Source organism: Anser brachyrhynchus (assembly GCF_964034855.1).
Source record: "Anser brachyrhynchus genome assembly, chromosome: 2".
Classification (NCBI taxonomy): domain Eukaryota; kingdom Metazoa; phylum Chordata; class Aves; order Anseriformes; family Anatidae; genus Anser; species Anser brachyrhynchus.
In genome coordinates, this window is record NC_137695.1 from 46601001 (window position 1) to 46625657 (window position 24657).

General features: G+C 45.2%; 2 protein-coding genes across 13 annotated transcripts in view; one reads left to right on the forward strand and one right to left on the reverse strand.

The window, feature by feature from the left end:
- The window catches only part of TMEM108 (transmembrane protein 108), a 276598-nt gene that overhangs the window by 238234 nt on the left and 13707 nt on the right, over positions 1–24657 (forward strand). The window contains exon 1 of one of the 10 annotated variants that reach the window (XM_080583499.1): positions 14230–21073. The exons of the other annotated variants lie outside the window; for them this stretch is intronic. Within the exon in view, the coding sequence (XP_080439625.1) occupies positions 21061–21073 (13 nt within the window). The 5' untranslated portion in view covers positions 14230–21060. Of the gene's footprint in view, positions 1–14229; positions 21074–24657 lie in introns of those variants that run through there. 10 annotated transcript variants of the gene reach the window in all.
- LOC308191256 (uncharacterized protein) overlaps positions 1189–24657 on the reverse strand; it is a 61485-nt gene continuing 38016 nt past the window's right edge. For all 3 annotated transcript variants that reach the window (XR_013947844.1, XM_080583529.1, XM_080583528.1), the window contains one exon: positions 1189–7795. Coding sequence is in view for 2 of the 3 variants with exons in the window: in XM_080583529.1 (XP_080439655.1) it covers positions 7668–7795 (128 nt within the window). In the remaining variant the exon portion in view is untranslated. The remainder of the gene's footprint in view (positions 7796–24657) is intronic.

Here is a 24657-nt window from a genome sequence, read left to right on the forward strand (position 1 = left end):
AGGGATGGAAGGAGATCACAGCAAAGCTAACCCTCAAAACAACATATGGGGAAAAGTGAGAGGACTCTTAGCTCAGAATTAAACAGAGACTGATTATTTTATACTTCAGTAATACAAACCACCATATGTGCTATCTTTAAATTCAACACAGCAGAAAAATTGAACTAATAGAATAATAATGCTAATCATAGAATCACAGAATATCCCGAGTTGGAAGGGACCCATAAGGATCATCAAGTCCAACTCCTGGCACCGCACAGGTCTGCCCAAAATTTTAGACCATGTGACTAAGAGCACAGTCCAATCGATTCTTAAATTCAGACAGGCTCGGTGCAGTGACTACTTCACTGGGGAGCCTGTTCCAGTGTGCGACCACCCTCTCAGTGAAGAACAATAATAATATCATAGGGGCAGTTTAAGAACTTGTGAGTGTGAAAATGCTAATTATAGTTTTTTGTATCTGTGTGTGTATCTGTGTGCACATAGATATTTATACCCACATACACACACGCATAATATATATGCGTACAATTGTATAGCTGCAAGCACCTCCAGCTGTCTTTAAGCCATTGGTGATACAGCTCCCAGACAGCCATCCTGTTGGGGACAACACCCATTACTGGTAAATCCCTGGATACTAAGCACAGGCTGAGGTTTTTATTCATGTTTGTGAATTTGTTTTGTGACCCATTGAAGGACTTAAGTAGAGCCAGAGTGATGGGGAACGTGCTGTGGAGCTGGCATGCCCTCTCTCAATACGTTCTAGTCTTTTCCTGGCATTAAGGACAAGGAGTATTTTGCTGGGAGGGGGTAATACTAATAAAAGAAGCAGTAATATGGTCTTTCAAGCTACATGGTACAATTAGATCTTCTGTATGTTCTTCTACAGAGGGGCTATAAACATATTGTCTCCTCCGGCTCCGTTTTATGGGCCTGAATATGTTCCACCTCCTAGAGCTACCAACAGCCAGGCACTGTGAAGAGGCTGGAGCGCTTCAGTAGCTCTGCTGCATCCCACCATGCACACATACGTTCCTCTTCAGTTTTCAGGGTTGCGGAGTGTCATTTCATCCCATAAGTTTTGTTTATGCTTTTCTCCAGCCCAATGCACTCAGTGTGCATCCCTAGGAGCCAAGTCAAGCTCTGGATTTGTTCTGCAGATGTGGTTTGGAGGAACTGTCTTACGGCAGGGATTACTTCACAGTACTTCAGTGCAAAGCTGTATCATAGCTCTCCTGTCACCCCACGTCAGAAAACATTTTTTTCAAAAACAGTGTACGAAGCCTGTGAGTAGGTCATAAAATGTCTATGTGAGAAAATAAAGCGGGAAAATACAGCCATGTCTTAGTTTAGTAGCTTTACCTGCTGGCCGGGCACATCACCTCTTCTCTTCACCTTTACTCCGGGCTATGTGCAGTACCACTTCTGTGCCTCCTCCCTTGCTTTTTTATTCCCTGCCAGACCCTGCCCTACTCCTTGCCCCACTGCCTTTCTGAGTTGCTTTGATATTCAGATCGACTCAAATATGCTCTCAGATCAAGCGGCGGAAAAGGCAATAATTTAAGTCACAATTATAAATCTTCGATGTGCGCTGGAGGTCTCTCCTTGTACCTGCCTGCCTTCCCCCTGACCCCACCTGCATGTTCTCGGGGTCCAACACGGCCTGCCTCCCCTATTTTCCTGAGCAGGGGACAAAGATCCCCTGTGGGGCAGGCAGAGCCCCCCCGAGCCTCCGTCTCCTCTGATGTGCGGCGTCTGCTGCTCGCTCAGGAAGGAGGGAAGGCAGCCCTGCTGCGGGGGAGACGCGCGTCCTGGGGGGCAGGCAGCCAGCCCGCCGCTTAATGAATCGGCGCCTTTCATCTGACAAGGGGCTCATGCACCGTGCTTAATTAGATGTCTCCAGAGAACCGTAGGTACTAGATCATCCCCTAGAAGGGGGAAGGTGGTAACAGACATGGAAACGCAGTAGGTGCGGCGGGGCCCCAGCCCCTCAGCGATGCCACATCGCATGGGGCCGCTTCGGCAAATGTGTCCCAGGCACAGCAGGAGACCCTATTAAAAGATGAGAAAACTGCCAGCTTTCCTGTCAAAAAAAGGAAATCGTGCGACAATTTGTCCAACCCCGGGCTTCAACGAAGGAATGGGAATGTCATCGAGAGAAATGTGTGTTCCCACTTCTCTCCCAGGTCTCTCCTGCTAAAGTCCTGCTGTCCACGTTCACACCTTGCCCACCTCCCACTGCCTACCCCAGTGCCCCAGTGGGGCAAGTACCAGCACCAGCTTTCTCGAAAAATGAGACTTCATTCCAGGAGCAGATTATCTGACCTATCTTTTTTTTTTTTTCCCCCATCATTCCCTTTGCTATGGCTGTTATTTTTTTTAAGTAATTTTGTTCTTTCCCATCCCCAATTCCACTTCAGATGCTTGATCCTGCATAATACTTTCTCTCTGACCTCACAGTCTGTTGCCATGGAAATTCGGCTTTGTAACTTCGCTGATGGATTAGGGAGAAGACAAAAGATAGACTGTGTAGGAAATGAACCTACATTTGCTAAAGGGCAAGATTTTGGTCATGGCTCTACTGCTACCAGGCCTGAAGAAGCCATTTAAAGCAAAGTCGTGGCTCTGCTGTGGCCCAAGTCATGTGTGACAGCACTGGAAAAAAAGGTATAACTCACATCCAGGTGTTGGAAGAGGGGATTCACTCTGTGCCTTTGCCCACCCCAGGTGGGTCACATCTCGGTCACTTGCAGACGGACACCACAGCTTCAGCAGCAGCTTCAGCAGCAGGGTGCAAACTTGATCTTTCACTTACCCAAGGGAAAGCACACAAGGCTTGCTGAAATCCTTGAATTTCAGTAGAAGGTCTCAAAGAAATCCTGCAAGAAAAGGCTCCCTATTAGCAAGGCAAGGCCAGATGTCCATTGAATATTTTGGCTTATTGCACCTGATGTTTGCTGTAGAAAATTGTTAATGGTGTTCTTTGGCTTGCTCGCCTCCGAGAGATTACACAGTGGTTTCAGAGGCTTTCCAAGAGGGTGGGCAGGCGGCACAGCTGCCTCCATGCAACGTGCTGCACGTGTTGCTGAGGGAGCCCGGATCCAGCTGGGTGCAGAGCTCCTCCCGGGCACTGCTCAGCGCTCTCGGTATTTTCTGCAGCAGCAGAGGGACGTGCAGCACTTTGCTGATCAGCCCCTGAGGTCCCAACAGCATCCAGGGCTCTGCTTGACATTTCAGGAGAATATGACGACTTGCAGCGCATGCCCCGAGCACCGTATTGATGTCACTTTGCTGGATGCGGGCCAAGCATCCAAAGGGCGGTGAGTTGGTTAATATGATAACCACGTTGCATCCCAGCATCTCCGTATGACAGAGCTTTCCATTCCTGTTCGTGATTCTGCCACGTTTTTCTCTGAGGGCACACGTGACTTAAGCAAAGTGGCAGAAGGGAAAGAGACTAGTCAGCATTCATCGGGGAAAAATATCTGTAGAAAAAAAAAAAAAAACAAAAAACAAACACACTAATAGTGGTGATGATAACCATCAGGAGTGATTACATTCGCTGTAGGGTCCAGTCAGTGGTATACCTCTGAAGACTGAGAACCCCAGTAAGCAGTGGGAATGCTGGAAAATGAATAACCAGAGGGGATCAAGAAGCCTGGGGGTGGCTGGAACTTCCATGTCCAAGCCAGAAGACAGAAGGGGGAGCTGCCATATCACCAAGAGCTGGTGCCTCTTCTCGGAGGGAAGATGAGAGCCACAGTGGCTGGAAAAAGTGCAGATGGCTGCAGGCAGCACTGAACAGCTGGCTTAGCATCCAGCCCTGCTGAACCGGGCAGGGCAGCCCTCACGCCGTGGGGGGTACTCGATTTCCCAGCATGATCTTGTCTCCTTGCCAGGGATGAGGGCAGTCAGGGGCCACTGCTGTTTTGCAGGAGCAGAGCAAGACCCAGGTGCTTGTATAAAAGGAGGGGCAAGCTAAGGGTTTTATCTGCAGCCACTTTAGGTTGGTGGAGATCCTTCTCCTGATGTCAGTGGCCTTGGGATCAGGCCCCGAGTCTTTGCAGTTTGCCTTGAACAAATCTGAATAATTTGAACTCTGGGTCATGTGTGTCGTCCTACAAACTTGTCAGTAGTCCCAGCCCTGAGATGGACTCCGCCTTCCCGCTGCCTGGTGGTTTCCTTCCCTGAGATAATCTTATTCCGGAGGTCCCACTGAAGTCTCTTTCCTCTGCAGTTCTTGCTGGCACCGAGGGACTGCTCTGCAGGAGCTGGCAGTCGCTGGTCATGGAGCAGGCAGTCTTTGCCATTGAATCAGGGGCTGCATTTTAACGGAGGATGTAATAACATTGCTTATGCAATACTTGCCCATCACCAGGCTGAAGCGGAAAATTGGTTGATAAGATCAGTGTCTGACTGGCAAAGCTGTGACGTTACCAGCTGAACCAGAAGCACTTTCAGCTCAGTGGCAGAGTCCTTTCTTAGTGCAGCTATATGATACTTCAAAAATATTTGCAATGGGTTTACTTCCAGTTGGATCTACCTCCTGCAGCAAACCCTAGATTTATTACCTCTATCATGTATAAAATACCTTCTTTATACCTCGTATCAGCTTCCTTTCAAACCAGACGATACTTACAGTTTATGGCATACTACATTATAGTCATTTACCATCATACATATTGTGTTCTTGCATGGCTTTAAATGCTAAAGGACACCTTGCTGCCCTGTTTGAAAGGAGGGGGAGAGCAGAAAAGCCATGTATTAGCAAAATTGCTGTCATTTATTTCATCACATCAAGGCAAGTATGGTTGAAATAACCAATCCATTATAAGAGAGGTGATATATCATTCACTATTTGCTGCTTGCTATGGCAAGCCACTGGCTCAGCACATCCATACTTACAGATTTGGTATGTGGAAAGGTGTAACAAATGTGCAGTGGTGATGAGCAAAATTAATGTTAATATTTACTGCTCTACAGTGACTGCTATGTATCAACTCCTTCCCCCTCCCTTCCTGTTTGCCCCCCTGTGTACAAGCAGACGAATGTTCTGTCTATTTAATTTACATCCCAGCTCTCGCTCAGCAGCGAGCCAGTCAGCTGGGGCTCCTTCCCTTTAGCAGAACAGAAATAGCACAGGCACCTGGGAGAGGTCACTTCGCCATGCTGCTGTGCCCTCGTGTCTTTGGCTGCCGCCGTGCCTGTGTGCGAGGGCAGCTGCAGAGCGATGCTGGCTGCGTGCTTCTCCACCAAGTATTTCACTCAGAATGCGCTGAATGGACTGGGGGATGTCTGGCTATATAAAGCAACTGTGAAATTGCACACCAAATGTTTTAAACCATTGTGACAACGTAATATACTGGTATGGATATTATACTGTTTAGATAGATAGATATAAAACAGTATATGTCGCATAGAGATAGATAGATAGATAGATAAACAGATAGATAGATAGATAGATAACTTTCTTATTATATCCTTAATAAGCCAACTGGTTGCAGCATCCTGTAAGAAGTCCCTGGAGCTGCAGACAGCCCTTGTGCAGCTTCACCAGAAGGCTCCTTCGGTGGCTGCTGGGAAGGCAGGGGCAGGCAGGGCAGCACAGTTGATGTCAAGGCTTGGGGAGGTTTCATTTTAAAGTCCCTTTGTCCTGATGTCAAATCCTGCCCGTTCCTTTGCACGCAGCCTTTGTGGCTGAGGTCCCTTGTGAAGAAAGACAGAAGCATTCACGTGAGGTCCCAGCCTAGCTCTTCAGAGTCACTTGTCTTATGACACAACAGGGCATGCTTGAGGTTTGGTGTTTATAGATTCTGGACTGCTTAACTACATGTTTGGGAAGTGAATCTATAAAACAAATCAACCCTGAGCAATGCATCAGTGCTCCCTACACTGTGGACATCATTCCTTTACTCCTGTTCTGCATTACAGACAGCAAGAGCAGGCTCCGGGGCTGCTGAGTCCCAGCCAGGACATGGAGCTACTCCACATGCAAATCCCAGGCAGTTGAGCCCATATTAAATCACCTGCTCATTGGAAAGTCAGGGAGAAACAGTGGGAACAGAAGGCCACCTGTGACCTAAATGTTATTCATTTCATATGAAGTACAACAAAATCCTGTGTATTCTCTACTGGGATATATCCCACAGCCTTGATGACTGCTCGCCACCTCAGCACCTCCCAAAAAATCCATCTGATCTTTTCCCACCATGAAAACCTTTTTTTTTCATTAAAAAATAAAATAAAATAGAAGATACCCTTCTCTAGTCCTCTAAGCCCCTGGGCAAGTTTGATCTACTTTTTTATTGTTACCACTATTGCAGCATATCATTATTTTCAGCATTTGTAATGTTTTTCTAGTCAAATTAGCCTGTTTTTCTAAATGCTGTGTTGCAGATGCTTTACAAATACCATTATTCTATTATTTTTAAATAAGAACGCTATATGTTTGCTGAAAATCTGAGTGGTAAACCTCCTCTTAATTTGTCTCTCCACCTCTCAGCATTCCCACATTAAACACATTCGCTAAATGGGAGTTGCACGCATGCACCTTGGGGAGCAAAGCCCTGTAAATATGCATACCCTGTAACCCATTTCCAAACAGGAACAGCTTTGCTATTACAGTTCATTTCTCAAACCAGACAGAAGATAATGGGTCGGAATCTGCTCTCGGCTCTGCTTCTGTAACCCGCACGACTTCAGTGCAACGCAGGTGCCTCATGGAAAGGCAGAGCCCGCTCCCCTCGTGTCTCGTTATGTCCTGATCATCTTCAGAGCATTGGTGCAAGAATGAACCTAACAGGGATTCCTGATAGCACGGGGGGACCATGCAGGACTTTTAATTCAGAAGCATAAAGCAGAAATGTCAGAAGAGATGCCTGGGTCCTTGAGAAATTGCTATCTTCTGCCCAAGTGCTTGCCCTTGGTTGCCCAAAATCAATGTTTCTGCACCCTGGCATCCCTTCTTTTGGGTGATCTGGATATGGGCACTTCTGTCTCAGTATTTCCAAATCTGCCAGCAACGCTTGAACAAGAGCAAAGCAAGTCATTCATGGCTCACTAGAGCAGTGAGTGGTTGCAGCTTTTGACAGCATGACAACTGAGTAATAACAAGTTTTCACATGGTGGCTCCACGTGATCTCTTCGGTGGCTACAAGTTGGACTAGAGATGCCCTGTCCTGGGAAGCGACATGTGAAACGGTGTGTACGTGGTGTTTCATAATCAGTCTTTGGCTAAGGATGTGCATGCCAATAGGCTGGTCAGAAGGTTTTTGAGTGCAAATATTTTTTATCCCGAAAGGGACATCTCGAACTGAAACAGCTTTTCTTGCTAGTCTGTGTGTCATTTGTGCAAGAAAGCAAGTTGTTTTTTTAGGCACCAACTTAAATTCCTGCTTGAAGCAATGTACTCCATTATGAGCAGGTGAACCTGGGGTTTTTGTTCCCACTGGTTCAAATTTTATTAAATCTATTTTGCTCTTACCAACGCTGCAGAAGATGAGCATGAGCTTGAGTGTTTTTTGGAGAACAGATGAACTAGCAAGTCAGCATGACCGCAATGTCCCTGCAATGCCTAACGCAGTGAGGGCCCCTGATCCTATCGATGTGTCTCGATGTGAAAGCCACAAATACATTGGGTGATGATAAAAGTACTGGACAGGCTTTTGCTAGCAGCTCGTGTGGTTCTGGCTGCGAGGCTGAACTTGAAAGATGGGGCTGCCGAAGCTGGCAGAGAGCGAGGATCTGGATGAAGTCTTGCAGACGTTCCCAGTAGTCACTGTGGCAGGGTTCATGTCTGCCAGACATAAGAAACAGATTAAAATTTCCCTAAACAACCTATGATTATCTGATGCTAAGAGCAAAAATGTCTCTTCTAGGAAAGAGGAAAGCCACAGGCCCACTCAGAAACATGTAGGCTCTTACAAAGCTAATTTATGACCAAGAATTGGGAAATGTTAATTAGTCCTGTGAAAGCAAAACACTATTACAGCTTCAGTTAAATTTCTGTTTCCAGGCTTACCTCCATTTTTCAGGTGCTCCTAATTTTCTCAAGCAAGTTCCTCAGAGAGGCCAGTGTACTTTTCAGGTTTGGCATCAGCCTAAAGGTGAATATTTTGAGAACTCTCAGCAAAATCAGCTCGGCTGTTTTTATGACATGTGGGTGTGAAGAGAACCCGGCTATTCCTATTTGTTCCGGTTGCAGCTTCTCTGCCCTCATAACTCAAGAACAGCTGACGCTAGGAAATTTGAACTCAGCTTGTTTTATAGACCTCAGTGATGAAGGAGAAAACAGTTCGTGTCTGAAGAAAATCAATTCAATATTTCTGGAGTTGGGAGCAATTAGAGTCGAAGGCCAAATTTTGCTTTGAATTACAGCAGTGCGGCCCCCCTGAAATGCCAGTCTGAGGGCAGATTCATCTTGGCACATTTTGTACATATTCATAAAGAAATTTGGTTTTTTCCTAGAATGCTAAGCAGAGGTCGAAAGGAAGAATGTCAGATTTATTCTGCATGAAAGGCCCAATTCCAGCTCTGATGCCAATCCATGGGTTGAGGTATAAATAATGTGCATGCAGCATGGAGCAAATATCTCTGCCATGTCAATGCGAGGTTTGTGAAATGAACTGAAATAGAACCTTTGCAGATAAAATTATTTATTCTGGACATATTTCTTGTGTCCAGTGTCACTCAGTAAGAAAATATGCAAGCTGCACCATTTTCCAGTTTTATTTTCCCCTGTTCTTCTTTTCCTTTTCTCTGTCTTTCTCCCTCCTCCCTGTCTTAGAGCCTCTCCTCTGTCCTTCCTTCTTCCTTTCCTTCCTCACAGCAATGCTCTAAGACTGTTATCTGCAGAGATCTCTCTAATGATCTTCCCCATGCCAATGAGCAGTAACTAAAGAGTTAACGTTGACATTTAAGTGTCAGTTTTGGGCTAGTGTTAGTTAACACTAACATGTTAGTGACAGGAGAACATACTGAGGAAAAACTTTCATTTTTTTAGAAATGCAGAACACAAGTGTAGATTATGTCTTATTAAAATGTTGTGGGATCAGTCACGTAAATCCATGGAGTGGGTTTTAACCAGCCTTTTGGTTTGGGGTTTGGTTTGGGGTTTTCATTAAAGGCTTATTGTTGTTTCTGTCAAATTGAGGCCGTGCATGAAATTCTACAAAACGCCGCCAAAGGAGCCCTTCAGTAAGGTGCCCCTTCATCTTGAGATGAGCTGTTTGGTCCAAGAAAAATCACCGTGAGCTGTAAATGGTTAAAGGGAATAGATGTGTTAAAACCTCTTATGTCCATGGCATATTTACAGAAAGTGGATTTTTCCAGTGCCTGGATTAGTTAGCGGATTGTCACGTGCCGTATCAGGCAAACTGCAGATGAACAGCAGTTAGGAAACGGAGTCCGTCTGCTCCTGTGCCATTACAAGAAGCCTCCCCAAATGGCCCAACCATTCCCTGACATCCCTTGAAGCAATTCTCTGCTTGGGCCCACAGCAGGGTTTTGCTAAGGTTGGTGCATCAGTTCAGTCTCATCCATTTTCAAGATTATTTTACCCCTTGTGAGCTGGTCACAGCACTCTGTCCTTATGACTGAGCTGAGCCTCAGTCACCATGACATACATTTAGATTTAAGCAAATATGATTGTGGCTTCACTTTGTATGAGCAGTCATCCTTTTAAATGTGCTTTATCTTCCTAAGCTGTATGCCATGCATACTTGGTATGAGATTTTGCCATATGTCAAGGTGATAATGCATCCTATGAGACAGTTTTGCCTGGGGTCTGTAACAGAGACTACCAAGGAATCTTGCCAGTCTGGATTTATATCTTCTGTCCCAATGGAGAATACCCTGTGCAGACATTTCAGACCACCTCAGTGTGCTCCACCTGATTCATGGGACTGTCTTTCTTGGGCAGGGGTTGTTGTTATTTTTTTCTAACTTCAGACAAATTAAAGACCTTGATGTGCTTACTGGAAGAGAGGCCTACATCTAAACTATAAAAGATTGCATTTTTTCTAATCTGTTTATTGATAAAAGATGAACAAAAGTCAAACATTAAATATGTGTATGTTAATAAAAATAACGTGGATAAGCCCAGCCTTATTCCCCCACAGCTGCTGTTATAGCGTGCCTGTCCCTGTGGGTACACAGAAGGGATGGATTGTCAATCCAGAGATTTCTTTGGACAAGAAGACTCCTCAGCATAATCATACACACATCACTGAAAGAAATGTAAATGTACACCGTCAGGCGTTTGTTAAGAATGGGATTTGCATATTTGCCATCAGCAACTCTTATTCTGTGGAGGTTGAGTTTGATCATATTCATTCCTGTGAATGAAAGGGTGATTCGTTTTTTTTAAATGGAGATCACAATTGGTTATTTTGTCCTAACATCTAAAAATATTATTCGGTTTCTCCCTTCCCCTTCTCTCCTTCCTTTCCTCCTTCTCCTTGCAATCAGTGTGTTTGTTTAAGGCTGGTATCTCAACGGCTCTGTCTGAGGAGGGAAGTGTAGGGAGAAGCACGTTTTTACATGATCCTGTTAATGAGCTGTGCCGCAGTCACTGGGCTGGAGCTTTGGAGGGGTTGCTCTGCACTTCTGGCTTTGAGTGAGTTGTAAAAATGTCATCCAGCAATGAAATGCTCTTGGCCTTGCAGCTTTCCAGGTACAGAGCGAGCTCTGGGATGGCTCCATGTTGTCTGTGCTTTTTGGGTTTCACTAGGGCCAAACAACTCACGCGAGCTGAGGATCCAGTCTGCTGCTTTAAACCTTGTATAAGATGGTCAAGCGTGTGTGTTGCCTGTGCTAGAAATCCAAAATGATGGGCCAGAGGAGGCCTGCTCACCCCAAAGGTCCTGCTGCAGGAAAGGACAAATGAACCTCTTCCTCCCTCCCTCCCTCCCTCCCTCCCTCCCTCCCTCCCTCCCTCCCTCCCTCCCTCCCTCCCTCCCTCCCTCCCTTCCTTCCTTCCTTCCTTCCTTCCTTCCTTCCTTCCTTCCTTCCTTCCTTCCTTCCTTGCGTGGCTGCAGAGCATCAATCCACGGGCTCTTTACCTCTGTCTTTCATAGAAAAGTTAATGCCTCGTGGAGTTAAAAGCCTCCATGGAGTTGCACAGGACAAGTTTTAGCACATTGTAGAAGATCTTAATCACTGTTAAAATTTGAAGGATTTTAAAGAATAACTTCTACAGGAACCTAGTTTCATCCCTGCTAAGATCTCCGCATGGTTCTTCTCCCAGGCTCCCGTATGGGCAGCATGGTAGCAAGCAGAAAAACCCTGTTGCTGTGTGCACTGAGCATACCCCAACACTTGAGATACCCTTGCTTCCTCACCAGGACGTTGTTGTTCTGGAGCCATCAAAGGATCAAGAATTAAAATCTTTCCCTTTCAAGCAGAAATGAAGCAGAGCAGCTCTCTCCAAAGTGACTCAGTCTCTCCTCGGGCCATTCCAGGAACCCGGAGGCTTGGCTTTCCAGCTACACCCTTCCCCCTTTGTTCATGTCCCTGTCCCACAATTGTGTCAAAGTCTGGGATAGACGGTGAGATAGAGCGGTTAAGATAGCTCAGAGCTACGTGGTTGGTCCTCTTATATCAGAGGGGTCTTGATGAGGGAGGCTGCACTCTCCCTGTGCCTCCAGAGCCACTCTGTAGGTGACTGGGCAATAAGGAATCAGCGAAAAGCCCCTGCTCAGATTAAAGCTTGGCGTCACTTGTGGTTTCGAACAATTCCTCATGGTCTTTCATTTTAAAAAATACGGATATTTATTTTGTTTCCAGATATCATTTTTTAAAAATAACTCCTGAGAACTGTTGTCACCGTATCCACCTTTCAATCATGCTCTGCAAAAGTGGCTGTTCCAGCGCATAGTGTTTCTGCTCAGCTGCTCCTCAGACCCCGGTGAGCAAGCAGAGGATAAGCGCTTTCTCTGCTTCACTTTAGGGCTGCTTACACTGCTCCTTCCCCCTCTGCCTTCTAGAAATATCACATCTGGACTGACTCCAAACCTGGAAAGTTTTAGCCCAATTAAATAATTATTGTGACAGTTATGTGTCTGTTGAAAACCACAGGCTTATTATGGAGCCATAATTTTGGTCATTGCCGTAAGTACATTCAATCCCTTTACCATCTTTTCAGCCCTTTCTAAGCTATTCCACATACATTTTTAACACGCGCCAAAGATTTTACATATAAAAAGAAAGTTTGGAAACAGCGCTGGATAAGTTAGGTAATATGATGCAAATTGAAGGAATAAGTCTGTATTCTTTTTTTCCCCTACATGGTGTGTGCCACGTAGCTTGGAAACTCAGCCACTGCCTTTGACATGTGCATGGCAGCTAGATGATTTTTCAAGAGACATGATGGAAAAAGCAAGTAGCCAAGCCCAAGCCTCGTGCAAAGAGTAATACAGCCTTTGACTGCAGTTACTTACTAAACCCAAAGATTAATCTGGCTAAAGAAATTAAAAATATGTCAGAAAAAAAAATGTAAAGGGCCCAAGGCACTGCTGATAAATATGAAACATTTGTGTCTTGCTAAATGTATTTTTTCATAATTACCAGTGTATGGATTTGTATTGTTCAAAGCCCTAACAGTGAACCTCCTGTGATGGATGCACAATAAAACAGAACTAATTGGAAGCATTAATTTAGACAGAGGCATAACTTGACGTGGAGCTCTTAGAAAGAGATGCTTTAATACTGCCATAGCAAGTACAAAATGTTTGCCTGTAATTTGTAAGCTCAAATCATGCCACCTTCACAAACAAATTCTTGCAAACTCTTGCTGTCTTTTTTTTTAGTGTTTTTGTTTTATTTCCCTGCTGATAAATATCTCAGACCCAAGGTCATCTTAAGGAAAGAGTTGTAATGCAATAGAAACGTTGCTGTAGGTGCTGCCGTGTTTCTGGGAATGTAATTGACAGTGAATGAGCATGCAGGAACAGCTCCCAGCAGGGACACTTGTGAATAAATATACAGTAAATAAGCGCAGCAGAAGAGGAGAACAATGTATCTACATAAAGAGCAGCACGCTGTACGTCCCCACAAAAATCTGTGGTTTGTGCCTGTAACAGCATAGCTGCACGTTTATTTGAGTGCTCCCTCTGCTTTATCTGCCTGCTCCCACCCCGGTCCCAGCTCAGTGAAGTATTAATCGTGTGTGACACCTCCAGCGAGTGAGCAATTCCACTGAAGTCAGAGGGAAGCGGCTCCTGCTCAGATACCCTGCTGAGGCTGAGTCCAAAATGAGAGGCTGGATTCTGACTGCACCAAGCTAAAACTTCAGGCTGAGATACACAGATTTCTTGTTATCGTATGCGTTTCAGCAGCTGGCTTTGCTTCATGCCAGATAACTTGGTTTTAGCTGCTATATGTGACTTAGTGTTTGTGAATAATCCTGGGCCAAGCAGCTGTTTTCCAGATTTTTGGTATGAAAAGTACTTGAGACTTATTTAAATCTCCTGTTTGACTGAAACACTAATTTCCAACAAACCAGGTAAAGGGGGAAGTGAAACAGCCAAACCGTGGTTGTGCTGAGCTTTCAAGATTGCTCAGCACAACCTGTGGCCACCAGCACCCAAACTTGAAGAGAACAGAAGATGATCCTCTTGCTCCTTTGCCTGCTCGTTCCAGTTATTAATTGCTGTTTGTCTTCAGATAGTTCCTTATTTCTAATTTGGTGGCATTGGTCTTCAGCTGCCAACTGTGTTTTATTTCTGCTGGTTCCTTTAGTTTTTCCTGTGTTCTCCTCTCAGAGTCATTTATATGCTGAATAATTTGACTAATTGCAGTGCAGTTGTCCTGGATTTACACCAGTGTAGCAGAAGCCACTGTTTTCCCGATGGACTTTTCCTGACACTGCTATCGATGGCCCTGTAATTGGTCCCTCAAGCAAGCCTGCCTTTATTTATATCCATCCAGTCCTTTCAACTCATATTGAATGGGGCTGAAACTCAGCACTTTACCTGAAAATTATGTCCTCTGTATAATGCTTCTTGATATTCCTTCTTCTCTGTGTCCTGACCTTTACTAAGGCTGCTGCTAATATATTCGCTCAGCCACAGTAGTTAATGTTAATGCAAAGACTAATGTTCTCCTGCAGCTGTAATGCAGATGCCACACGTAGTGCTCTGGCTCCAAACAGGATTGCTTCCCTATATTGCACTTTACTGTGGGAATAATTTTACTGCTCCGGTACAATGACAGCTGAGGATGCTTTAAAAGAGAGGGAGAAAAGGGAAAATGTAATAAGTGCGAAGTGTGACAACAAGACACTTATCATTACATTTCATGGGAATGTAACATCTGACTGCCATTCAGCTCTTCCAGCACGTGTCTGTTGAGAACCCAGAGTGATGTTTAATTGTAGCTCATTCAAAACGCCTGAGCAGAAAGTTCGTAACTTGTCACTGCTCTGCGGTTCCCCGGTTTCAAGGTTATGTTTTGTGTATTAATAAATTAAGTCCAAACCAAAGGAAAGCCTGCATCAGAGCAGTGTAACTGGCAGAAACATGTTATTAGCTATGTAAGGGATGAATTTGTCTTTCCGAATGCACCACTTGGTACATTTGCGCCTGCATCATTTTGGAAGAAACAACATACAGCTGTGTTTGAAGTTTGTTCCCGATGCATCAGGAAACCTCACGTCCTCCCTGGGAGCCAGGCAGCCATACGTACCATAAGGGCAGCGCGGTGAAGCCAGGTGCTACCACTGAGGTAAGCACTGAAACCACCTCAGATTGAATCTTCCCATTACAAGGCTGGCATTTCTGCACTTCTACCAGAAAAAAAAAAAAAATCAATTTCTGCTCCTTCTACCAGGAGCGCAGCAGTCGGATCACAGAGCTGGAGACACACTGTGCAGAAAAGCAGCAGAACAAGTGCCTCAGGACTTTGTTCCTGCGATGCTTTCTCAGCAGGACACCCAGGCAGCACAGCACACCCCCAGTTTCTGTGGGGCTCACTGTAAAGGCAGAGGTTTCCGGGCACCGGGTGCTGCCAGCAGCCATCCAGTGTAGCTGTGCGGGAGATGGGGCCAGGCAAAAGGAGGAGAGCAGCTGTTTTACCCTCTGACTCCAGCCCCCAGCATCACCAGCTGAGCAGTGCTGTGCTTTGGGGCCTGTGCAATAGCCTGGCTGAGGTAAAATGAGGCTTCTGGTGTAGCTACTGGAGAGGGAAGGGGAGAGGTAAGATGTCCACGTCCTATCACCGACAGCAAAACGGGTGTTAACGAAGCAGAAGTCAAGGCTGAACGAACAGCGAGGCTGAGCTAACTTTCGCATCGAGAGAAGACCCCTGTGGGCTGTGTGCTGACAGGGCAACATGGAAAAGCTGGTGCGTTTAATCTCTTCACAAGGGCTGTTGTGTGAATAATCAGAAGTTGTTAGGGTTGTCAGCCCAATTTCCTTCCAGAATAAAGCTGAGTGTGGAGGTGATGACATTTCAGGAATGGGTGAAGTAGATTCTATCCTGTATATAAATCAGGTTTAACCAGAAAGAAAAGAAAAACAAATAAAATAGATGGCTTATAAAGTATTACGGGGATAATGCTGTTTATGCCTGCTATTATTACTATTATCTAAACAACAGTTCCATGTTGTTGGAACAAAGAAGCACACATGACAGTACCAGCCTGTCACATTGAGGCAGGGTGAAACTCCGATGACCTGAATCCACTATGAACACTTAAACAAAAGCTCAAGGAAAAGTTTTCATGTTTAAAGCTTTGGACTTACTTATCATCTCTTAAATACACATTTCATGTAAGTATCCCTGTAAAGACAGAAAATAACATCAAAATTAGTGATTTTAGTTGATTTGCTGATTTAGCTGGTTTGTAAAGTCTTTGTACCCCTTATGATTGCAAACTGTCTTGTGGACATGCAGTGTGTTACAGAGAAAAGGCAAGGCCAGTACATGTTCAAAGTAACTTTCAGAAGCTGTACATGATAGCAGCAGTGGAATTTAAAAAAATCGCCGATGTGCATGCAAAAAACGGCCATCCACACTAAAAAGTGAAACATTGCACTTTGTCGTGCAACATTATTCATGCTGAATAGGAAATATGAATTGCAGAAACGAATGAACTGCTACACTGATAGAGCATATTTTTAAAAAGTGAGGTCCTTGTCCTAACTTCATGTGTATTTCCAGCTGAATTACTGATCCCCTGATTAATCAAGTACACTATCGCCATCTCACTCTTGTGTTCCGTGTGCATGATATTGCCTATCTCCACCTATTGAATGTAATGCAGGAGCAATAACACTGAGTGAAATACAAGCAGCACAGTCCTGCTCTTGTTAGCAGAAGTTATATCCAGCAGTTGCTCTGACCTTACTTAAAGGAACATAAGATTTACTACACCGACTTGGACCATCATTCCTTCCAGTCCAATACCTAGCTTCAAAGGTTGGGAAAAAAATCCATATCTCAATACCTGTGCAATCTTGCAGTTCACCTAATGGAGGAAAAAAAAAAACCACCCTTCCTTGATCTCTGCAGTGAGCAGCTGATATTTTCAAAAATGGAATTTGATCCTTTCCTTTTTATCTTGGTGTATCCTAACGCTGACGCTCGTGCCCCTGGCACTCTTGAGGTTCAGGTATGCATCTGCAACAGCTTGGTGTGGAGGGCCTTTGCCAACGGACCCGGGCCATCGTCAGACCTCCTTGCAGAGCAGCCGTGCAGCTCCATGGAGATGGGCCATGACGAACACCCCAGTTATTCCAAAATCAGCCTCAGCTGAAGCCCAGTTCAACTCAGAGCAGCTAAAAGGAAATTCAAAGTTTAGTTCCAAAAGCCAAGAGAAAGCTGTCGCTGGTCTTTAGGAAGGATGAACAGAAATGAAAAATAACAGCTCACTTCTTTCCCTAGCAACCTCACATGCACTCCAGAGGCTTCGCTAGCCCTGTATAATCCAGCAGATAATGAGACCATCACATTGCAACCTTTCTGGCTGGTTTATGTGTAACCTTACATCCTTGGGCTGTGCACACAGGAGAAAATCTGGATATGGAAACCCTCACTGCCGCTTATAGCCCAGGTCCACTCTGGGAATTAGTCACATTCAAATATCACCTCTTTTCCGCAAAGCCAGTAGCCAGTCTCCCGTACCAAAAATGCTAATTCCCTTGATCCTGACTTGGTTTTGTTCTCACTTGCCCAGATGACTAACTGAGGCAGTGAATTATTGTACAAGCCCCTTAACAAGTCATTTACTCACTCTGAGAGACACGGTTTGTTTTCTCCTTAAACCGGGCAATGGTCAAAAATCAGAGCAAAGCTTTCCTGCATAAATGTAATGGTTTTCCCTGTAAATGTAATAGTTTATGCACAAGTTGCTTTCTAATTGTGTTACATGCTCACATAACGAATCAGTGCAAGGTCCTCATTACAAGCTCTCGTTTGAGATCAAACACAGGGATAACCAGGCACTTGGAGGCAATAATGAGTTTGAAGGGGCCGTAAGTAATAAATCATCCAAATTACTGTCGGTGAACAGACGAAATGACTGAAATACCTTAAGGGGTTGTAGAAGTTAGTCAGCCTATGCATAACTACAGCATCCCTTCTGACTGCAGAATCAACATTTCTGTACCTGCAGCTGGAGAATTTGAGCACAGCTTTTGCAAGTAGGGAAATAAATGACTGCTTCGTTGAAGCAGGGGGATCCATGAGTAGGGCCCTCTGTTCTGCCTCCTCGACAGTTTTCATACAGTGTGTTACAATATTTTAAATCAGCCATGGATCGAAGTTACTGGGGTAGACAGACAGAAAGAGGGATAGACAACCTGGTCATATAAACCTCATTTCCTTAGCAAAGACAAGCTAAAAATGACTGTGCTGTAATGAAAGACTATCCTGAGTCTAGAATAAAGGTCCCTGATTGATAGGTTCATTGGTGTAAATTAGTTAAGAGCTGGTGGCTCCGTCCTAAAGAAATTAGGTTTGAAAAAGACATATCATTTGGTGCTAGAATCAAAAGCCTGTGACTCAGTTACCCCAAACTGCAAAGATTGTGAAAGGAATCTGGCGGGTCTAAGAGCTACGATTTTTTTAGAAAAAGGAGTGTGCCCGAAGAAGTGGCTCCTGCCATGCCACGCTACCAACCGCTTTCCAGCTCAGCAGGCACCAGACGTCGTGCTTTGCAGGGGTCAGGCGCGGCTGATCCGTACCGTGCTGGGTCTTTGAGAGGCAGCAGCTCCTAGCCTCAGCCAAATTAGTGCTCGCCCGCTTACCCTCTCATATGGGAAAGAAAAGTGCTTCCTAATGCATTACCATGGAACGGCTGCCAGGCCCTGCCCCAGTCCGCTCTTCGTGCCAATGAAATGTTGCTCTCTAAGGCTTGTTTTCTGTGTTGAGTAGGAACTGGTTCTGAATGTCCAAAGCAGGAGGATTTCCTCTCCTGGAAAGTATCGCAACACACAGACTGCATTTACCTCTTTCAGACACCACTTCTGCTTCTCCCTTTATTGCCCTAAATGAGTCCTCTTTTTGCTTTATGATGATGCCATCTAAACAGATAGGGATATGGGGTGGGATTCGTTTCACCCAATTTTCATCATCTGAAAGCTGGACATTGAGTTAAAGCTCATCATCTCCTCTGTGACCTCTTTTGCTAATGGTAAGAGGTGAGTCTCTCCAGGGTACTAGTCAATCCATGGCAGCTTAGAGACTTATTTTAGGATGGGGTGAATGGCCTGCCAGAGCCGTGCTACCTGAGACATGTAAGTTCTACATACCTGAGGTTTACACAGTTGTCAGAAACCTTTGTTAAGATGTCTTTGAATCCTCCTTTTTCCCTTTTTATTGCTGCTTGTGAAATGGATACCCTCGCTTGAGTCAGCATCTGTGACATCAACTACATCCTCTCTTTGGCAAGATCCTATTTTAAGCCTTCCATCAGAGGCCACGGCTATTTGTGTCATTGTCAAAACTCTTCAAAAGGTCCGGTGACATTGATGCTAGGTCTCTTAGAAGCCAAAGGTTCTGCAGCAACATAAATAGGATCAGCAGCACTAAGTGCAGGTGGAAGAAAAGCCAGCTGCACATCCTTTCTGTCTCCCTTGGCAACAGCATCCTGCCAACAAAAACTGCTGCCAAGGAAAGGGTGGAAAGGAAGGGATGTGCATTTGCAAAGCTGGGGCTGGACAAGCTTTGTGTGACGGGGGAGCTGTCAGACTGGGGAACGTTTGTGTGCTTTTAAAATTATTTTTGGTTTGTTCCATGTGTTTTTGGACAAGGGAAAGCACGGGGCCTCTGTCCTTGTGAACAGTTTTCATCTGAAATTCCAAACAACAGTCTCCACAATTTTGAACCATATGTTTCCATCCATGACAGCACACAGGGAAGAAATCTGTGGTGAGTTACTACTTACAGATGTGGCAAATCCTCCAGCAAAGGTTAAAATACATGGCATGGTTCTCTTGTTACGCCAGCTGCAGCTTCATGCTAAATCATTGTTTCAGCAGCGAGCTCTTAATAAGCCCTGAGTTCTAGAAACTGCTAAACAAGCTGATATTTGTAAGGAGCAATTTTTCCTATAATGCTCTGAGTATCTTTATTTAGGGAAACCTTCAGACTGGAAGCAGGGAGGATGAAAAGTGAACTGCAAATGGCAGGGAGAAAAGGAACATCACAAGAGCACAAAAATGCAAAGCAGATCTAAGTTTGTTGTTTGTCTTTTCACATCCTCTGTGAAACGACTGTGGCTATGAAATCATGGTATGTGTAAATAGGGGTAAAATACCCTTGTGATATAATACATGCACCTGGATATACATATCCTTCCTCAGAGGGACTTTACACTCCAAAAATCAGCAGTGGGGTCACTGTCTGAGGCCCCGTAGCTGCGAGCTCTGCCAAACCTCATGCCTATTCTCACGGTGTTGCTCCTTTGTGATCTTCTCACCTGGTACAATGAGAGAGAAGGAACTGGCTTTTCCGTCTAGTAAAATGTTAGGAACAAATTCTATGAGCAGCCCGTGTAACAAACTACTTGGGCTGTTGCAGCACCCCTGGATATGACAGGGGCTCTGAATCAAAGACTGAGGAGCAGGAATTTGTCCTGTGACTCCTAGGGGATTCCTGTGCTGCTTTCAAGCAGCCCCCAACTTGTTGCACTCTTAACATTTCCCCCTGCCTTTTGAGGGATTTGTTGTTGGCTGAACAGGGCACATTTTTGTGTTCTTGGGCTGTGCGTTCTTCCAGACACCCAGCTGTGCCAGGGAGAAAGAGAGAAGCAGAAAAAGAAGAAACAGAAAAAGAAGAAACAGAAGAAGGGAGGCAAGATGATGGCTTTAAGAATCGCAGGATCTGTGGACTTATTTTATAGGTGCAAAGTAGCAACTGCCCATTCATCACAGAGAAATGAAAAAATAACATAGAGAACATGCATTTTCCTGCCAAAGAAGGAGAAGGAGAGAAGAGCATCCCTATTTCATTCCACATATTTTCCTCTGACAGGATTATTAATACCATTAGGGATAATTGAATGAAGTGGAAAGTCTGGTGGAGGTGCAGAAGCAGGAGGTGGATCTGTAAAATCCATCCCCACACAAAAAGCTAAATGCTGCGCTGGAGGGAGGGCACTCTGCCTTGAAATAGGGAATGAGCAGTCTCACAAGGACGTGCAGCTGGGGTGCTTGTTGCTGTTTTGTTCCCAGAAAACGAGAACTGCCAGCAATCCTCTGGCATCTGAATAGACCCGTGTCAGACAAACTGTATCTGGACTTGATGGGAAACCAAGCTGGAATACCAAGCAGCCCTTCGATCTGCTCGCAGAGAGGGGGACTGGCTCAGTAAGTAATCTTTCCCTGCAGTTGCAAAGGTACTCCATAAAGGAGCGAGCCCTCTCGCTGCACAGCCCTGCAAGACACGCCTGCCTTGGCTGTCTCTGTCCTCATTCCTCCAAACCAATTCCAACAATAACAGCAACTCCTGCCTGCCGCTGCCTTGCTGGGGAGAAGATGTGTTTTTCCTTTCTTTACTGAGTGATGAGCCTTCCAAATCTGTGTGATGTGAGCAGGTGAGGATGTCTGCTGACAAGTCCAAATGATATTTTCAGGTAAGTGATTACCCTGAACAAGCAGCTAGAGTCGTGCTCTTTCTTTTTGTTACCGTCCCCTCGGTAATTACTGTTGTCCTAGGTTGTCAGTGAGCCTTTTCAGAAGGATCACCAGCTCGGGTGTCTGTATATATTTAGATAAATAGGGGATCGAAAGCATTTCTAAAGCATCTATTCTCATAGTATCTGTGAGTATCTGGTGCAAGCAGAAGGGAGCTGGGAGATGCCTGCTCTGTTACTACATGGCAGCGTCCTGTTTGTATCACCCATTGTGGGAATCACGGCAGGACCAGAAATGAATTTTGATTTACAGACTCGCTCTCTCTTGAAATCTAAGTGCATCTTAGGAACAGTAATGGTGCTCTGCAATGTTTGTGTGTTGTTAAAGGGCCGGGACATGCTTGCCACATGAAAACCGTGGCTAACATCAACGTTGCTTCACGGGGAGTGTCAGTGAGTGCTGCTTAATTTGTGTTTATACATGTGATTGCCAAAGCTTCTGCTGATGCTGTGTTGCGTTGCTGTGAATAGAGCTGTTACTCGTTCTCTCCGTTTTATCAAACACCTTGTATTTGGAAGTTGGGGTTGATCACCCTGTCTAATACTTACGAGAGAAAGCAGACAATAACTTGTGAGTTAATATGTGGGAGTTCTGGCTTGACAGCCACTGATAGGCAGAGAAGAGAAATTTTCTATGCAGAGTAACCTACTTTTTCCTTCAGTTCTGCCACCAATCATGGAGATGAAATTTGCTTAACTCTTTGTTTGTACAAAGGCTTCCTCACAGTGTGTGAAAATCACATTGCTTTGACAGATTGCAAAGAAAATGGCCATAACAAAAATAACAATACGTACTTTCTCCACAGTTTCCATCTGTTAAAGATCCATTTTGCTCCCTGTAATGTTTTGGGTTTGCTGAGAGCCACATGATAAGTCAATAGCATCAGGAAGAAAGCTTGCTTTGCAACAATAACATTGCTGCTGCTCTGAGCAGGCTTTGCACAACCTTTTCTTGCTATCACTTAGGAAGTCACGACTGTAGGAGCACGGAGAGCCATCAGCATGCTGCACGCTGCCCACATGCCTCCCAGCCCTGGGACTGTAGATAATGGGTCCTTTTGTAGAGCAGCTCCCTTTGCTTCCTTTGCCCACGGCAGTCTGAAATAATGACTCCAGCAGTAGGGCTCTGCACGAAAAGCTCTTTCTGACTTCTAGAGCAGAAACATTTGCCAAGTACCGCTCGGGGTGGCTCTGTTTGTCTTGCCGCAAGGTCCGAGGTAGCAGAGGCCAGAAGGGGTCAAACGCCAGATTGAGCTCTTCGTGCAAATTCGTTTGCTATAGAAAATGTGAATGTGCAGCTCAAAAGTTTCCACTGTATCTTTGGCAATTAGGGCTTGGTCCAAAGCCCACTAAAGTCACTGGGAACCTTTCCACGGGCTTTGGATCACAAGTTACATAAGTTTGTGTTGTTTAGCGGTGGTGCTCCGGGGAGGCTGAACGCGTGAGCTGACTCCACAGCCGCACACAAGGTCTGCCATCATGTGGAAAAGCTGCACTCAGAGTGCCCATAAAGCGTCCAGTGCAGCACCAGGCGGTATTAACTCCTGCATGAAGCCAGGACACCAGCTCCTAGCAGGGGCTCTTGATGTCCTGACCTAAAGCAGTCAAAGAATTTGAGCTGCTGGGGCCCGAACTGCTTTGTTTTTCTGATTTGGAGGGACCCGGTTCTGCCTCCTACCTCAAAACAAGAGTGAGAAAGTTCCAAATGATTCTCAAAGGTAGGGCTTTGGGTAGAGACTCCCTTCTGTTTCATCATCTGGGAAAGAAAAATATTCCTAACCCCCACCTCTCTGGAGGCTTGCTGAGGACATCAGTCTTTACAAAAAAAGTCTGTAAAGGAGCTTCTTCATTTTTCTCACGTGCAAAACCATGGACTCCTCCTGTGAGCATACAAAGGGAAGAAGTGCTGCAGCGAGGTCCTGTTGAGATTTGAACCACTGCACCACGTAGTCAGGAAGGGTTTTTATGGCTAAACGCACACCAGCCCCCTCTGTGTACACTCTTCTGTGCTTCATCCTTGAGTTAATTCGTGCTGTACTTAACATTCAATTCTTGGTGCACTATGCAAGAACATGAGATGACACAGTTCACACCACTGAGACATCGGGTCAATCAACCTTCTCATTAGGGTTGAATGGTTTTAATGTAGTCATAAATTTAGACTCCAAAAGTGGGAATTTGACACGCAGCATTTAAAAGCCAAACCAGTATGACCCCTTCTGAGCGTGAGCTCCTATAACTTAGAAATGGCCCTTTATAAAAAAAAGCTAATGGCGTGAACTGACCTTTGAAAATATAATTAATAATTGTTATTTGCCATAGTGTACTTACATCAGTCTATATTGCCATTATGGCAGCATACAGCACTGCCAGTTCTTACCCCATCGGGCTCACGTCCTAGGTAAGGTCAGTCCGAGGAGCCTCAGGCGGCCAAGACTGAAGGACTTTGGCAGAGAGCTGCAGAACTGGACTCAGAACTGGCCAAGAGCATCTGCTATGCACCTTATCATCTGGTATATCATCTCTTTGGCCGTGACAATCTTATAGCTACCAAAAGGTTTCCTTTCAGTGTTAATCTGCCCCTGGCTAAGCTGAGGCACAGGGGACAATCAGCGCCGTATCCCCCACGGCCCTTTTCTCCGTGCAGGCACACTTGAAGCAGAGCGAGGCTGGGGAGGGAAGAACTCATAAGGGGTTAGTTAAGTCTGTTTCTGTGCTAAATGCCTCCTGTGCCGTAGTAGAGAAATTCAGTCTGTTATTTCCCGAGGTTTAGGCCAAAGCTGCCAGACAGGGCAGTCTAATGTGAGGGGCCGTAATAAGAGCCCCATTGGGTAAGAACCTGCACACCCCCAAAGTGGTACAAAAGTGGGAGCTCTGGGCAACCACGCCACCACAGATCCCGCCAGCACATATTTATGTGGCCCTGCATGGATGATGCAGAGCATCTGAAAACACTGATTCCAACTTTACTTTTGCTTTCCAGTTGGCTGTTGATCAATTATAAAGCCAATTAATTCTACTTAAAAGGGCCAGCAAAGCCCACTGTGAAGTCATTATTACCAGCTGGTTTTCCCTAAATATACAGCACCGGCTATTTTTACAATGATCTGCTAAGCTGAATGTTTTTTAAGTAGTTACGGACACAGATTAGCACTGGTCGTCACTGAAGGAGTTACCGTGGCCCATTAAACCAGGAAAAAAATAGTCCTAAGGAGCTGTAGCTTATGGGGCTGTGATGGTCCTGCAGAGACTGCTAAAGGGAGGCTAGCAGAGAAGCAGAGCCTGACTGTCACAGCCTGAGAGAGCCAAATGTCACGGGTGTTATTGTTTATTGTCAAATAAACGGCTTATGACATAGTATTTCCTTGGAATAATTATTAGTACTTTACAAGTTCTCTAAAGGTACCAGCTAAATGTATCTGGCTTCCCGTGCCTGACGTGTGGTGACCTGCTACCACAACAGGCTGCCCCAGAGAGATTATAAATCTTTGTAGCAGCAAGCTTCCCATTTATCAGCATTTCAA